Source organism: Cololabis saira, chromosome 18, assembly GCF_033807715.1.
Source record: "Cololabis saira isolate AMF1-May2022 chromosome 18, fColSai1.1, whole genome shotgun sequence".
NCBI classification, from domain to species: domain Eukaryota; kingdom Metazoa; phylum Chordata; class Actinopteri; order Beloniformes; family Belonidae; genus Cololabis; species Cololabis saira.
In genome coordinates this window covers 9,053,109-9,070,918 of record NC_084604.1, presented here as the reverse complement: position 1 = coordinate 9,070,918, position 17,810 = coordinate 9,053,109, and the positions used below count along the sequence as shown (strand labels likewise).

General features: G+C 45.7%; 1 protein-coding gene across 2 annotated transcripts; it reads right to left on the bottom strand.

Annotated features, from left to right (window-relative positions):
- Positions 1–411: 411 nt before the first annotated feature.
- Positions 412–13,643, bottom strand: LOC133464673 (zonadhesin-like). Of its 2 annotated transcripts, none has more exons than XM_061746795.1 (7): positions 13,108–13,643; positions 12,707–12,888; positions 11,224–11,368; positions 9,148–9,870; positions 7,093–7,152; positions 893–955; positions 412–817 (listed from the first exon to the last, which is right to left on the bottom strand). In XM_061746795.1, exons 1-7 carry the CDS (start codon positions 13,154–13,156, stop codon positions 696–698), a joined length of 1,344 nt encoding a protein of 447 aa, XP_061602779.1. In that variant the 5' UTR covers positions 13,157–13,643; the 3' UTR covers positions 412–695. The 2 variants fall into 2 exon arrangements, with proteins under 2 accessions (XP_061602779.1, XP_061602778.1); XM_061746794.1 differs by having other exon boundaries at positions 9,136–9,870; positions 13,108–13,642.
- Between the last annotated feature and the right edge of the window lie 4,167 nt (positions 13,644–17,810).

Below are 17,810 nucleotides of genomic sequence, written 5' to 3'. Positions count from 1 at the left end.
AACTTTTACACCATATTCTTCACCTGTTGCTATATTCTACATCTGGGCTGATGTGGACATACGTAGCATAGGAGGATATTTCAGTTGTATGGTTGTCTGTCTGTACAGTCATGCAAGTTCAATGCTATTAAAGCACTTTAAACTTTAAATCAAAGCGTTTTGTTTTTTCATATAAAATAAACACATTTCTATGCATTTTAGAAATTTTGGGGATGTCCCTTTTTTTTGGCGCCTGCGCTGCTGAAATTGGGGTGTCCCTTATTTCTATTTCTGAAAGGTGGCAACCCTAGCTGGCACTAAATGAGCGTCATCTAATCTTCGCTGTCATTTCAAATGTTATATCTGAAGGAGGAGGTTTGGGTGGATAAACAGCTGATGTGGCTCGGCAGCGATGTGAGACGGCTGGAGACGGTTAGCTTATAGCTTTATTATGAATTCAGCATGGACACATGGACAGATTCATTGTGAATGAGTATCAGGATCCTGGACCGGTGTAGACCGTCCCTGCCCAGGACTCTGACGGCCGGTACTGCAGCCTGCTACGAACAGCTCTGCGGTGACCTCTTCTGTCGTCAGGCGACGAGGCGTCCTCTCGTTAGCTCAACCCGGAGGCGAGCTCAGATCTCTGGAGGTGCAGCGGCAGAACCGCCGGGATCTATCGGTCCTGAGGCCGGGATCCATCCATCCCGAGCGGTTCAGATGTGCCCCAGAGCTCGGAGAGTACCGAGGACCAGCGATGTGACCAGCAGCACGCCACCGGGGAGTCCAACCAGGATCCAGGGGAACTCCGGGGGGTCAGAGGTCACCTCCTGGGGGCCTGGAGAGAGTCATGGTTACTGACAGCTGACACGTTCTTTTATTATTATTTTGTTGTGGTATGAAGTCAACTCACCTCTGACGGGAAACGACGGGTTCTGGTCCTCGAAGGAGTCCACCCGCTCTGATTCTGTCGAGACTTAAACACCAGCGACCTTAAATTAGCAAACTCAATAAAAGCATATAAGCTATTATTCAAAGCAAAGGTAATGGACACATATATAGAAGCTGAATTAGCAAACAAAGAAGAATGTACACATCATGTATGCGTGTAGGTGTGTGTGTGCCTGTGTGTGTGTGTGTGTGTGTGTGTACTGGTATGAACATACGGTATGCATGTATAGTATGTACAGTAGGATTTGATGTATAGACACAATACACATGCATGAGATGAAATGACAACCTAAATTGGTTTTGTCGGTTTCTTTAGCATCTTTTCACTTTCTGTTTTCAGAGCTATCATTATTATTATCATTACAGTTATTATTACAGTTATTATTATTATTATTACAGTTACTACAGTTATTATTATTTGTAGAAGCCAAAACAGCATTTATGTTTTTATTAAAGGAATATTTATGATTTCACCACTTCCCATATTTTTGGTTCTAGTTCATTGATTTGTTTTAGCAGTTTGGCCCCTGAGTGACAGCTTGGCCACACCCATGGTAAGTGGGAAGTTGGCAAGTTTTTTAGCCACAGTTTTTTAACCACAACTCACCGTAGAATCTCACCATAGCATTCTCATACATTTTCTTTTTTTTTTTTTTTTTTTTTTTTTTTTTTTTTAAGATTTTTGTTGGGCTCTAGTGGCCCTTTATTGAAGATGCAGACTGGAAAGGGGTAGAGAGAGAGAATGGGGATGACATGCAGCAAAGGTGTGCAGGCCGGGATTCGAACCTGCGACCACTGCATACATTTTCTTTCTTTCACATAAACTAGAACATACACTTTGTGCTGGCTTATGAAGTTTTGTAGGATATTTTTAGTTTATTTTCACACACTGACTGGCTGCATGGTGACTGGATAGTGGATCTGGATATACAATCAAGGTTTGTTAAAACCACTCTTCTAAGGCTGGGGCTGTGGCTATATTGAACAAAATAGCCAGAATATTATTATTATTATCATTATTATTATTATTATTATTATTATTTTGTGTAGCCCATGATACTTAATTTGTTCTTTTTGCATATTCTATTATGTTAAAAGGTGGGCAAGATAAGCTTTATGCTTCAAGCCCAGACCTTTTCAGTCAAAATAATCACCATGTTGACCAAAGAAAAACCTGTAAATGTTTATTATCTTGCTTATTGGTTTTCCTGCTTATAATTGACCGAAATAAAGATTAACTAACTAACTAACTAACTAACTAAACAGAACAAGTCAGTCAGGTTAGAACCAGACTTGAGCAACACGCACAATTCTCCTCAGGGAGTTTTTTTCCTTGCTGGCAAGATTTCCGTACCAACAAATGATACAAAATGAAATAACAGATTCAATAAAAGCACTATAAAACATTTTCATCAGGGTTTTGTCTACCTGGAATTTAGCGAGCTTCCTCAGACAAAAAACACCTTGTTGACCTATTTTGCAAAGCGTATCACAGTTCACATCAAATTTGAGCATATTATCAATTATAGTGCCGAGATATTTGGCCCTATAGTTCAACTGGCTGGTTGTGAAGAACACTACAATGAGGAACTGGGGATTTACGTCTAAAATCAATGCAAACCTCTTTTGTTTTAGAAACGTTAATTTGAAGGAAGGCTTTATCACACCAAGATATAAAATCATCAAGTACCTGGCCATGGCTAACTTCATAATCACTAAGCAGGCTGACGATAACAGAATCATCTGCATACGGTGTGATGGCTACGGCAGTCGTTTGTGTACAGAATGTACACAGGACAGACAAAACACAGCCTTGAGGGGACCCAGTGGAGGATGATAAAAGGCTAGACAATATTTCATTCACTCTTACTTGTTGTGATCTTTTTGTGAGGAAGTCAAAAATCCAACCCACAAGACACATATCCAGGCCAAAGCCATGCAAGTTTATCTACTAAAACATTGTGTTAAAAGCTGACGAGAAATCAACAGAAAGTAGCCTAGCATGATTCTTACCGCCTTCAAGATGCTTATAATAAACAAAGTTAAGTAAGGTAGCTGTGGCATCTTTTACACAGTGGCGCCACCAGGGAGTGGCCAGGGGTGGCCATGGCCCCCCCTACAAATTTGCTGGCCACCCCACTTCCCTCAATAAAAAAAACCAAAAACACTTGCCGGTCACACAGATTCTTTCGTCAGTTATGCGTTTCATCCCAAATCATTAGGGCCAACTGCATATCAGTAGGTGTTTCTTTAAGTATTTCTGAGCCTAATAATAATAAATTATTAATAAACTAAATATATGATGTATTAAAAATGCATATGCCTTAGGTTTTTACCAACATACATACAACCATTAATATATATGCAGACAAGTTAGACTTGGTCCAGGTAAGAACCGGACTTGGTCCAGGTAAGAACCAGACTTGACCCAGGTAAGAACCAGACATGGTCCAGGTAAGAACCAGACTTGGTCCAGGTTAGAACCGGACTTGGTCCAGGTAAGAACCAGACTTGGTCCAGGTAAGAACCAGACTTGGTCCAGGTTAGAACCAGACTTGGTCCAGGTTAGAACCGGACTTGGTCCAGGTTAAAACCAGACTTGACCCAGGTAAGAACCGGACTTGGTCCAGGTTAAAACCAGACTTGACCCAGGTTAAAACCAGACTTGGTCCAGGTTAAAACCAGACTTGACCCAGGTAAGAACCGGACTTGGTCCAGGTTAAAACCAGACTTGACCCAGGTAAGAACCAGACTTGACCCAGGTAAGAACCAGACTTGGTCCAGGTAAGAACCAGACTTGGTCCAGGTTAAAACCAGACTTGACCCAGGTAAGAACCAGACTTGACCCAGGTAAGAACCAGACTTGGTCCAGGTAAGAACCAGACTTGGTCCAGGTAAGAACCAGACTTGACCCAGGTAAGAACCAGACTTGGTCCAGGTAAGAACCAGACTTGGTCCAGGTTAAAACCAGACTTGACCCAGGTAAGAACCGGACTTGGTCCAGGTTAAAACAAGACTTGACCCAGGTAAGAACCAGACTTGACCCAGGTAAGAACCAGACTTGACCCAGGTTAAAACCAGACTTGGTCCAGGTTAGAACCAGACTTGGTCCAGGTAAGAACCAGACTTGGTCCAGGTTAGAACCGGACTTGGTCCAGGTAAGAACCAGACTTGGTCCAGGTAAGAACCAGACTTGGTCCAGGTTAAAACCAGAATTGACCCAGGTAAGAACCGGACTTGGTCCAGGTTAAAACCAGACTTGGTCCAGGTTAAAACCAGACTTGGTCCAGGTTAAAACCAGACTTGACCCAGGTAAGAACCAGACTTGGTCCAGGTAAGAACCAGACTTGGTCCAGGTTAGAACCAGACCACGTCCAGGTTAAAACCGGACTTGGTCCAGGTTAAAACCAGACTTGACCCAGGTAAGAACCAGACTTGACCCAGGTAAGAACCGGACTTGGTCCAGGTTAAAACAAGACTTGACCCAGGTAAGAACCAGACTTGGTCCAGGTAAGAACCGGACTTGGTCCAGGTTAAAACCAGACTTGACCCAGGTAAGAACCAGACTTGACCCAGGTTAAAACCAGACTTGGTCCAGGTTAGAACCGGACTTGGTCCAGGTAAGAACCAGACTTGGTCCAGGTAAGAACCAGACTTGGTCCAGGTAAGAACCAGACTTGGTCCAGGTTAGAACCGGACTTGGTCCAGGTAAGAACCAGACTTGGTCCAGGTAAGAACCAGACTTGGTCCAGGTTAGAACCAGACTTGGTCCAGGTAAGAACCAGACTTGGTCCAGGTTAGAACCGGACTTGGTCCAGGTAAGAACCAGACTTGGTCCAGGTAAGAACCAGACTTGGTCCAGGTAAGAACCAGACTTGGTCCAGGTTAGAACCAGACTTGGTCCAGGTTAGAACCAGACCACGTCCAGGTTAAAACCAGACTTGGTCCAGGTTAAAACCAGACTTGGTCCAGGTTAAAACCAGACTTGACCCAGGTAAGAACCGGACTTGGTCCAGGTTAAAACCAGACTTGACCCAGGTAAGAACCAGACTTGACCCAGGTAAGAACCAGACTTGGTCCAGGTAAGAACCGGACTTGGTCCAGGTTAAAACAAGACTTGACCCAGGTAAGAACCGGACTTGGTCCAGGTTAAAACCAGACTTGGTCCAGGTTAGAACCGGACTTGGTCCAGGTAAGAACCAGACTTGGTCCAGGTAAGAACCAGACTTGGTCCAGGTAAGAACCAGACTTGGTCCAGGTTAAAACCAGACTTGGTCCAGGTTAAAACCAGACTTGGTCCAGGTTAAAACCAGACTTGGTCCAGGTAAGAACCAGACTTGACCCAGGTAAGAACCAGACTTGGTCCAGGTAAGAACCAGACTTGGTCCAGGTAAGAACCAGACTTGACCCAGGTTAAAACCAGACTTGGTCCAGGTAAGAACCGGACTTGGTCCAGGTTAGAACCAGACTTGGTCCAGGTAAGAACCAGACTTGGTCCAGGTAAGAACCAGACTTGGTACAGGTTAAAACCAGACTTGACCCAGGTAAGAACCAGACTTGGTCCAGGTAAGAACCAGACTTGGTCCAGGTTAAAACCAGACTTGGTCCAGGTAAGAACCAGACTTGGTCCAGGTAAGAACCAGACTTGGTTGCCTCCCTCCTACTTCTCCCCTCTGTGGGGTTGCCGGTGGCCTGGGTTCCGGGCTCTTCCTTGTCGGCCTCTGGTCTCGCGGGTGGCGGGGTCGCTCCCCCCCCTCCCCCACTATAGATACACTTCAGGTGGAGCTTTGTTTGGTTTATTACACACACACACACACACACACACACACAAACACACACACACACACACACACACACACACACACACACACACACATACACACACACACACACACACACACACACACACACACACACACACATACACACATATAGTCATTTAGTCACATGCATACACACACACACACACACACACACACACACACACACACACACACACACACACACACACACACACACACACACACACACATATAGTCATTTAGTCACATGCATATACACACACACACACACACACACACACACACATACACACATATAGTCATTTAGTCACATGCATACACACACACACACACACACACACACACACACACACACACACACACACACACACACACACACACACACACACACACACATACACACATATAGTCATTTAGTCACATGCATACACACACACACACACACACACACACACACACACACACACACACACACACACACACATGATCATATACATACACACACACACACATAGACATACACACTGGCTTGTTCACCTGCATGCTGGCTCTCTAGTTTTTGGGTTTAGGTAGCGGTAGCGATAGCTTAGCTCAGACTGCGATCAGATCTCAAGATTTAGGTTGATTGCTGTTCGTGTTTTGGTTGGCTCCGTGCCGGTTTCGTGCTTTGTTTGTGGTTTTTTGTTGCAGATTTCCAGTGCTTGACGTGTGTCTCCGTGTGTTCCTGCTTCCTGGATTGGCAGTGGATGTCGTCACCCCCCCCCCACCCCCTCCCCCCCCAAAAAAAAAAAAAAAAAAAAAAAAACACTGGGTTTGTATGTGTATATTTATGTATGTGTACGCATATGTGTGCGTATATATATGTATATATTACATATAGTAATAATGCACATATATACACTTTTGGTTTCTACCGTCATGGTATCAATGAATAATATGTGTGCAGACAAGGTTAAAAAAAAAAAAAAAAAAAAGAACCAGACTTGGTCCAGGTAAGAACCAGACTTGGTCCAGGTAAGAACCAGACTTGGTCCAGGTTAAAACCAGACTTGGTCCAGGTAAGAACCAGACTTGGTCCAGGTAAGAACCAGACTTGGTCCAGGTAAGAACCAGACTTGGTCCAGGTAAGAACCAGACTTGGTCCAGGTAAGAACCAGACTTGGTCCAGGTAAGAACCAGACTTGGTCCAGGTAAGAACCAGACTTGGTCCAGGTAAGAACCAGACTTGACCCAGGTAAGAACCAGACATGGTCCAGGTAAGAACCAGACATGGTCCAGGTAAGAACCAGACATGGTCCAGGTCTGGTCCTCCAGTAAACATCTGCTTCCAGCTGTGCTACGAGGTCAGGAGTCGACTCACCGTCATCTGGAGGTGATGTCATCTCCTCCTCCTCCTCCACTGGAGGAACTTCTGTCGCCGCTGCAACCACCAAGAAAACAAGACAACCATCAGGTGTACGGTGGCCTCTAAGGCTCAAACTCAAACCTGGACCATCAGAATCTACAGAACTCATGTTGAGTTAAAGCCACAGCTGTGACAGCAAGAATAATTAGCAAAAAACAATATAGTCATCCTTTAAATCCATTATTCCTTCAGTTAAAACTGTTGAAATGTCTTGAATTAGTGGACGACAGAATTCTGCAAATTATGTGGAAATTAGCTCATAAGAACATTTTGCCAATCAATATGCATACAAATTTTGAAAAAAGAGAAAATAAGTATAACTTAAAAGGAACAGCGATCTTTAAAAAAAAAAAAAAAAATTCAGGACAAAATTAATGCATATCATTTCATTTCATTTAAAAGAATAATAAGCCAATTTGATGAAGAAATATCATGATAATTGTTAAGTTAGGTGGGTTTTCTTTTTTCTCTCTCTCTTTTTAGCACCATTGTCACATTATTTTTCTTTGAATCAAAAAAAAAATACGACTATCTGTGTTTGACGACAGCTATTTCGTGTTATTTTATAACTTTGTTGTAGTTTTGGTTTTGTTTGTCAGTTTGTTTTTTTTTTAATTACGTTTATTGGAAAGTGTTTTTTTTTTAATTGCGTAATTTGTAATTTTATTCTTAATTGAAATGTGATTTCTTTGGAAAAGGGGACAGATAAAATAAACTTAGGCTGCGTCCGAAATTGCATACTCAATAGTATGCGCTATCCATACTCATTCCGGAGAAATGTATTAGTGTGGATTGATGGACACTAGCAAAGCAGAAACTTCCCACAATGCAATGCAGCGGTTTTTGGTTGCTAAGTGATACGTATATGTTATAAGTATAATATTAAGTATAATAATATTATTATATAATATTAATATTATAATATTCGTATATATAAACATTATATAATGTCATCTTGTTTCGGCCAGGATAAACGGGAAATAGCGGAGCGCTGCTACTGCTGCTGTGACACGTCACTTCCTCCCAATGGCAGGAAGTGACGTGTGCGCTGTTATAGTACGTCCGAATTAATGCATACTACTGATATTTACTCAAAAGTGTGCCGAACTTAAAGGTATAGTCTGTAGTCGTATTCAAAAACATTTATTGTTATACTGGGTGAAATGGTCCTTCCATCCTGAGAGTAGCCAGTGAATAATGTGTTCAGAAAAAGGAAAGAAAAAAATCCGACCTCTCTGACAGCTTTAATCCTGTAAAAACTCTGACCAATCTGTTTTTTGCGCACCGAGTGGCACTGATTGGTCAGAGCACCAGAGGATTGGCAGGGGGGAAAGAACCAATCAGATGCCTTCATTTTAAGTCGCCCCCCCTCCGTCCCATGCGCGCTCTCTTCTCGTCTCTCTACTTCCAGCTGCCTCCAGCCCCCTGTGTCCACTTCCCACGGGTCGTCCTCGGCTCAGAGTGTCCCAGTGTAACAATGATGCGCAGTGTCCACCCAATCAGAAACGGTACAGATATTCTGTGATATTTTTTTATATTTATAAAAAAATAAAATTATAAAAAAAATAAAGGATCCCCATAACTTTGATTGGGTGGGCAGGACGCAGGTTTGGGTGGGCACAGCCCACCCCTGCCCCCCCCTAAAACTGGCCTCACTTACAGATGAATGAGACATGGGGTAGTTTTATTGAAAATGTGCTGTCCAAAATGTCCTGGAAAACTCCTGCAAATGCGCATTCCCCAAAGTTTGTGGGGGCGTGGCTTTGGACGGAGCGCTGACGGGAGGGGGAGGAGGGGGCGGGGCTTAGAGGAGGTGCCACTTTCAAATCTTGCTAGCTCTCCAACATTACTGACCTTTACCTTTAAGTATACTTTTTAGTATATACTGTTTAGTATGGCATTTCGGATGCACCGTTAGTCTTCTTTCTGTTCCCTTTCATTCAAGGAAAGAGATTTGGTGTAATTATATTGAACTGTTTAGAAAAAGAAGAAAGTGACCTTGAAGTTGACCTTGCGTTGGTTGAGGTGACTCCTCCAGGACAGCAGTGGACTCCTCCGGGACAGCAGTGGACTCCTCCGGGACAGCAGTGGACTCCGCCAGGACAGGAGTGGACTCCTCCGGGACAGCAGTGGACTCCGCCGGGACAGCAGTGGACTCCTCCGGGACAGCAGTGGACTCCGCCGGGACAGCAGTGGACTCCTCCAGGACAGCAGTGGACTCCTCCGGGACAGTAGTGGACTCCCCCGGGACAGCAGTGGACTCCCCCGGGACAGCAGTGGACTCCCCCGGGACAGCAGTGGACTCCTCCGGGACAGTAGTGGACTCCCCCGGGACAGCAGTGGACTCCTCCGGGACAGCAGTGGACTCCTCCGGGACAGCAGTGGACTCCTCCGGGACAGCAGTGGACTCCTCCGGGACAGCAGTGGACTCCTCCGGGACAGTAGTGGACTCCCCCGGGACAGCAGTGGACTCCTCCGGGACAGCAGTGGACTCCTCCGGGACAGCAGTGGACTCCTCCGGGACAGCAGTGGACTCCTCCGGGACAGCAGTGGACTCCTCCGGGACAGCAGTAGACTCCCCCGGGACAGCAGTGGACTCCCCCGGGACAGCAGTGGACTCCCCCGGGACAGCAGTGGACTCCTCCAGGACAGGAAGAGGAGTCTCCGAGGGTCCATCCCCGGACCAGAGGCCCGCCGTGCTCCAGGTCTCCTGACCGGAGGTTTCATCCGGGTCTGAAACGGCATCGAAGGATGAAGGAGACACTTTTGTAATAAACCAAATGAAGTCAAGCAGAAGTCCAGTCAAGTTTCTTTATAGAGCACTTTACAACGTAAAACATAAAACACATAAATACAATAAAACAATCATGGTGAATTAAAAGCTAGTGAGTAAAAATGAGTTTTAAGATGAGATTTAAAAGCAGCCATAGAAGGAGCTGGACGTATGTGCAGCTCGGTCCAGAACCAGGCCCGGTTCTGCAGAGGCCCGGTCCTGCAGAGGCCCGGTTCTACAGAGGCCCGGTCCCCCCTGCTCTTTAGCCTGGAGTTGGTCATCTGATCTAAGAACCATAGCATGTCTATGGATATTTCAAAGACCTGAGATGTAGGAGGGTGCAAGACCATGTACAGATTTAAAAACAAATTTAAATAAAAATAAAAAATATTAAAAATAAATACATAAATAAAAAAAATAAATACATTTTATATATATATAAATATGATATATTAAAATGTATATTATACATTAAAAATGCATATGCTGGAGTTTGCATGTTCTCCCCGTGCTTGCGTGGGTTTCCTCCGGGTACTCCGGTTTCCTCCCACAGTCCAAAAACATGCATGCTAGGTAAATTGATCATTCTAAATTGCCCGTAGGTGTGAGTGTGAGTGTGTCTGGTTGTTTGTGGGGACTGCGGGTGGAAACTAGCATTTCTGCTAAACCCGGTGTATTTACACTGCTTCATGTAGAGTACATTAATATGCATTGTCCAGTCTAAATAAACTTTGATATATATATATATATATATATATATGCCTCAGGTTTTTACCAACATGGTATTAACCATTAATATATATGCAGACAAAAATAAATAAATAAATGAATAAATAAATAAAAAAAATAAAAACAAATTTAAAATTATTCCAGAATTTAAAAATGGATCCTATGTCACATGGTCCCGCCTTGGCGTCCTAGTTCTGACCCAGCTGCAGACGGGACGGGGAGGACCAGCTAACTGCTAACGCCTGCATGCAGGGCATTAAAGTAGTCTAGGCGGGATGACGCAAAGGCGTGAATAACTTTCTCAAAGTTTTCGAAAAAGATAAAAGGGTTTAACCTCGGATAAAAGCATCAAACTAGATTTTACAACTGAGTTAATTTGTTGTTGAGTCCAAAACTACACCAAGATTTTTGGTCGTACCTCTGACATGTGGCTCTAGGGGTTTTACAGAGATTTACATCTGAGTCTCAGGCAGCACTGGGACCAAATCTAGGACCTCAGTTTTATTTTCATTAAAGTTTAAAAAGTTTAAAGCCTTCGTACCAAAAGCAGGACAATCACTAGATCCTCTAAAGGTCCCACTCACCGTCCACATGGAGGTGGACCCAGGAGATGATCTGGTCGTCCAACAGGCACCAGTAGTCGTCCTGGTCGCTCAGCCCAACATCTGTCAGCGTCACGGACCAGTTCCCCTCCCAGAACTGGTCTTGGGACGGCAGCTGCAGCCTTTCCTGGAAGGTCAAGGTTCTAGTCATTTCCAGACCGGTGCTGTTTCAGTAAGACAGAACGCTAACGGCCTCGTCCTCCGGAGTCTTTGATCACTTCCTCTTTTATTCAACATCTGCGGTTCTACTGTTCTAGGTCTAGGGGTCTAGTGTTCTTGGGTTCTAGTGTTCTTGGGTTCTATGGGTCTTGGATTCTAGGGTCTTGGGTTCTGGGGTTCTAGTGTTCTTGGGGTCTAGGGTTCTTGGGTTCTAGGGGTCTTGGGTTCCTGAGCTTCTTGGGTTCTTGGCCAGAACCGGCCAATTCAAGATGGCAAAACCATAGTCTAGTTCTAGGTCATGGGTTCTAGGGTTCTTCGGTTCTTGACTTCTAGCGTCTTGGGTTTTAGGGTTCTAGCGTTCCTGAGCTTCTGGGGTACTACTGTTCTTGGTTCTAGGGTCTAGGGGTCTAGGGTCTTGGTTTCTAGGGGTCTTGGGTTCTAGTGTTCTTGGGTTTCTTAGCTTCTTTGGTTCTTGGCCAGAACCGGACAATTCAAGATGGCAAAACCCTGTCTAGTTCTAGGTCATGGGTTCTAGGGTTCTTGGGTTCTAGGGTTCTTGGCTTCTAGGGTCTTGGGTTCTAGTGTTCTTGGCTTCTAGGGGTCTTGGGTTCCTGAGCTTCTTGGGTTCTTGGCCAGAACCGGCCAATTCAAGATGGCAAAACCATAGTCTAGTTCTAGGTCATGGGTTCTAGGGTTATTTGGCTCTAGGGTTCTTGACTTCTAGGGTCTTGGGTTCTAGGGTTCTAGTGTTCCTGAGCTTCTGGGGTACTACTGTTCTTGGTTCTTGGGTCTAGGATTCTAGGGGTCTTGAGTTCTTGGGTTCTAGGGGTCTTGGGTTCTAGGGTTCTAGAGTCTTGGGTTCTAGGGTTCTTGAGTGTTGGGGTTCTTGGGTTCTAGGGGTCTAGGTTTTCTGGGGTTCTAGTGTTCTTGGGTCTTGGGTTTTAGGGTTCTTGGGTTCTAGGTCATGAGTTCTACAGTTCTAGGGGTCTTAGGTTTAGGGTTCTAGACTTTTAGGGTCTTGGATTCTAGGGTTCTAGGGTTTCTGGAGTTCTAGTGTTCTTGGGTTCTAGGTCATGGGTTCTACGGTCTCGGGTTCTAGGGTTCTTGGGTTTTAGGGTTCTTGGGTTCTGCTCTGGGGAAGTGCGTAACACAGCAAACATGGTTTTCAGAAGCTTCAGAACCAGAACCAGAAACCTGAGGTTAGTGAGGTTGTTTAAACTCGTCGAAGCATCAGAACCAGAACTAGAACCAGAACCCCGGGGTTAGCGAGGCGCTAGGACGGAACCGACGGAGGAGCAGCACCAACATGGGGGGGGCGGGGGGCCACCACTTCCTCCTCCAGCAGGAACATCAGCGGGTCCCTCTTCCACAGCTCCCAGACCACCCTCCCGTCCCGGTCCTGGTCTCGGTAGGCCAACCCCCCACAGGGCAGGACCACGGACCCCCCAGGGACCACCTGCAGGTTCAGCACCTGGGGGGCCGGGAGGCCTGGAACAGAGGAACAGGGTTACTGTAGAGGACCTGCAGGTCTGGATCTGGACCCTAGTGGTCTGTAGAGGACCTGCAGGTCTGGATCTGGACCCTAGTGGTCTGTAGAGGACCTGCAGGTCTGGATCTGGACCCTAGTGGTCTGTAGAGGACCTGCAGGTCTGGATCTGGACCCTAGTGGTCTGTAGAGGACCTGCCGGTCTGGGACCAGAGACTCACCGCTGCAGAGACATTGAAGACACAGCAAGAGACACCACAGGTAAAACATGGTGTCCTCGTCCTCGTCCTCCTTCGTTGCCGACGGCAACACGAGTCAACCTTCTGAACCAGCAGGAGATCACAGGAACTGGTCCTGGACCATCACCGGATCCTGGATCCCCGGGTCCCTGGAACCACACCTGCTCTGGTGCCCCTCCAACAGCAGGTGGGGAAGGAGACCTGGTCCTGGTCGTGGTCCTGGACCTGGTCCTGAATGTGGTCCTGGATGTGGTCTTGGATGTGGTCCTAGGGCAGTCCTGGACCTGGTCCTGGACCTGGTCCTGGTTGTGGTCCTGGGGAAGTCCTGGACCTAGTCCTGGTTGTGGGTCCTGGTTGTGTTCCTGGACCTGGTCCTGGTTGGGTTGAAGGATCTGGCCCAGACACCAGAGGCAGGTCTCTCTGGGGGACGGTGGTGTGACTGAGACCCCCCCCTAGCCGCGGCGTGTGTTAGCTGACAGCTGCTGCCTGCTCTCACCTTACAGGACAGGCGTTAAATGCTGCCTTCAGGCGCCGTGGGTCATTTACCCGCCTCATTAGCTGCTGAACGTCCTGCTGACCTTCGCTCCTCGTCGACACCTCAACGCCTCCAGATCTGGGAGGAGACCATCACACCACGGGGAGGGGGTTTGAGCGGTAGCGGGTCTAAACCTGAACCCAAACCGGGTAAACAGGGTAAACTGGGCTGGATCCGGCCGGAACGGGCCAGAACTGGCCGGAATGGTTCAATTCAAGATGGCAAAACCCCGTCTAGTTCTAGGTCATGTGTTCTAGGGTTCTAGGGCTCTAGGGCTCTTGGGTTCTAGTGTTCCTTAGCTTCTGGGGTACTAGTGTTCTTGGTTCTAGGGTCTAGGATTCTAGGGGTCTAGGGTTCTTGGGTTCTTTGGTTCTAGTGGTCTAGGGTTCTAGGGGTCTTGGGTTCCACGGGTCTTGGGTTCTTGGGGTCTAGGGGTCTAGGGGTTCTAGAGGTTAAGGGTTCTAGGGGTCTTGGGTTCTAGGGGTCTAGGGGTTCTAGAGGTTAAGTCTGGGGTCACCAATCCTGGTCCTCGAGGGCCATGTTTCGCTGCTTCATTGCACCGTGATAAAAGTGACTGTGTCGTTAAGAGAAACGTGCAGCCCTGGATGACAAGCTGAGGACGATGATTAATTAGAATCAGGTGTGTTAAAGCAGAGAAAACTCTAAAACATGCAGGACACCGGCCCTCGAGGACCAGGATTGGTGACCCCTGGGTTAACGGTTCTAGGGGTCTAAAAAAAAAAACTACAAAAAAACATGTATGTGTGTGTGTGTGTGTGTGTGTGTGTGTGTGTGTGTGTGTGTGTGTGTGTGTGTGTGTATGTATGTATATATATATATATATGTATGTATGTATGTATGTATATATATATATATATATATATATATATATATATATATATATATATATATATATATATATATATATATATATATATATATATACATACATACACACACACACACATGTGTCTGAAGCCCCCTCGGGTCCAGGTTCCACTCCAGGAGGCCAGTGGGAGGAACCCAACAGTGTTCAGGGGGGGCGTTGGGAGGAATGTGGGCGTCGCCGGGGCAACGTGACCTTGAGAACCTGAGCCCAGATAAACGCGGCGCCCTGGATACGTGAAGAGGAATCAAATAAATAAGCTCGTGGCTGCAGCGTGAATGAGCCTCATGAATGAATGTGTAGAGTCGTAGTAGCTCTGAAGTCCAGCCAGCTGCTGCCTTCAGGGACCAAGGAATTGTCATGGAAAACTCAGCCTCGGCCACTTGATTAAATACGGAAGAGTATCAGGGCCATGCAGGAGAAAAATATTTGAGAGGGGAAGATTTTTTTTTATTGTGCACTTCGAGAAAAAAGTCAAAATGTCGAGATTAATGTTGAAATACAATTTCAAGAATAAAGTCGAAATTTTGACTTTTTTCTCAACAAAGCCAGTTTGATGAAGAAATATCATGATAATTGTTAAAGGAGCTGTATGTAAGAGCAATAATAAAACTAATCATAAAATGACCCCGATATGTCAACAGACATTTAAAAATCATGTTCATTTCAAATACTTATGTTAAGCCAGGATATTCCAGTTTAAAAAGAGGAGTTGCAGCCCTCAACTGATGTTTATGTTGTCATTTTTTGTTTTGGCCTGAAGCTCCACCCTCCACCTATCTCCCAATCACCAAGTCAGTATTGTTTCTGAAGCTCCACCCTCCACCTATCTCCCAATCACCAAGTCAGTATTGTTTCTGAAGCTCCACCCTCCACCTATCTCCCAATCACCAAGTCAGTATTGTTTCTGAAGCTCCACCCTCCACCTATCTCCCAATCACCAAGTCAGTATTGTTTCTGAAGCTCCACCCTCCACCTATCTCCCAATCACCAAGTCAGTATTGTTTCTGAAGCTCCACCCTCCACCTATCTCCCAATCACCAAGTCAGTATTGTTTCGGCATCCGGGTTGCCAGCTCGGCTCTAATTATCGCAGCCATGGCAGCCTACGTTCCTGCTGCATTCTGCAGCCTACCTGGCAACCTCTGGAGGGAGGAGGGGGAGGGGACACGCCGCTCAACAATATTTTGAAAGTGACTGCAGTACCAGTTTTGGCCATTTCTTACAGACAGCTCCTTTAAGTTAGATGGGTTTTCTTATTTTTCTCTTTTTAGCACCATTGTCATATTTTTTTCCTTTGAATCAAAAAACAATATGACTATCTGTGTTTGACGATAGCTATTTTGTGTTATTTTATAACTTTGTTGTATAGTTTTGGTTTTGTTTTTTGTTAGTTTTTTTCTAAATTACGTTTATTGGAAGATGTTTGTTTTTTTAAATTGCGTAGTTTATACGTTTTTTATTACGTTTATTTGAAAGTGTTTTTTTTTAATTGCGTAATTTGTAATTTTTTTTATTACGTTTATTTGAAAGTGTTTTTTTTTATGAAGTCAGATACAGGGCCGACTCAGCACGCTTAGAACCTCGGCAGAATAGATACAGAAAAAGTATCTACTCTGCACGCCTCCACCCGCCTCGGCCCGTAGTGGAGAAGCGCAAAACGGGGGCGAGGCGAGTAGAGGCGCGCTGAGTAGGTACTAGTGGAAAAGTGCCAGTGCGAAGGCCCTATTGTATCTGTAGGAATTCTTTTCCTTGTTTTTTTCCTTCTTCCGACGAAATGAGGGCCTTTTTGCCCCCCTAAACGTGGACCCCAAAAGTCACCCAATTTTGCACGCAAGCCAGGCCTGGCAAAAAATTTGATATTTAATGGTTTGCATTAATGGGCGTGGCCTAACGGCTCAACAGCGCCCCCTAGAAAACTTTGTGTCTCAAGCCCCAAAATACGGTTTGACGTACATGCACGAAAATCGGTACACACCTGTATCATGTCGCAACTTAAAGAAAAGTCTCTTGGTGCCATGGCCGAAACCGAACAGGAAGTTGGCCATTTTGAATTAATTGTGTAATTTTGGCGCAATTTATGCCATTCCTTCGGCCATTTCTTTGCCCGAACCGTAACATGCACCCAGGTGTGTTATTTATCAAAATGTGCATCTAGATCCTGCGACGATGGGCATTACTTTTCTCAGTCAAAAGCGTTACCGTGGCGATGAAAAGACGCCAAAAAGCCAAAAAGCGCGCCCCCCCCCTTCATCGGATTGGTCCATACAGATAAAACTTCGTGCCTCAAGCCCCAAAATATGGTTTAACGTACAAAGTACATGCACGAAAATCGGTTAGAGACTCAGTTTCAGTCCAGTTCTTCACCTGGTTGGAAAGAACCTGTTAAAGAGACTTTAAGAGGTTTTTCCACGCCAGGTATTCAGAGGTTGGTCTGTGATGTGTAAAGTCTCGCAGCAGGGGGTTATGGGGGGTTATGGGGGGTTATGTCATCCGGACTCGGAGGTGTCAGCTGTCTGAAACCCGAGAGGTTGCTAGTTTGGTGCTGCTGGTGCGAGATTCCACCTTCACCCGTGACCCCCGGCACGCTCGCCGTGGTGCCTTCAGGAACCGTGGGAAAGCACAGCGAAGAGTAGAGAGAAGGAGGCTGGGGACTGCCTTTGACCCGTTTACATGCAAAAGATCAATAATCCACTAATTGGAATAGTCTCCTGGCGTGGTACAATAATTTCAACTCCTCAGAGTTGTCATGGGTGTTAAAATTAAATGATTTAGACTAAAACAGCTTTTTTTGAACCAGACTTTAAATATGTTATTTCTGCGGGGGGGGGGGCTATGATAATGAGGCTCTGTGCTGATTGGCTGCCTGACGCGATGACGCGATGACGCGATACACCGCTACGGAAAAATGGTGGAATCTCCGGTCCGGCGGAGTTAGTTGTGGGCGTGGTTTCACGCATCGCTCCTGTCGTGACGTTGCGACGTCACGACACAAGCGGAATCTGAACGGCTCATAGAAGCCACATCACACTGGACGGCTCATCCGGGCGGCTGTACAGACACTGCAGAATTTAGTTGCTTTACTCCTTCTCTGAGTTGGCAGGCTGAGGGGAGATCACTTTATATATGTTAAAGCAAGAAAAAAACAGTTTTTTCATAATAGGTCCCCTTTAACATGGACGTCAATAGAAATGGACTTTCTTTTGCAGCCTTTAGCGGTCAGTTGAGGAACTGCGACTACACTTACTTCCGCATTGACGTGAAC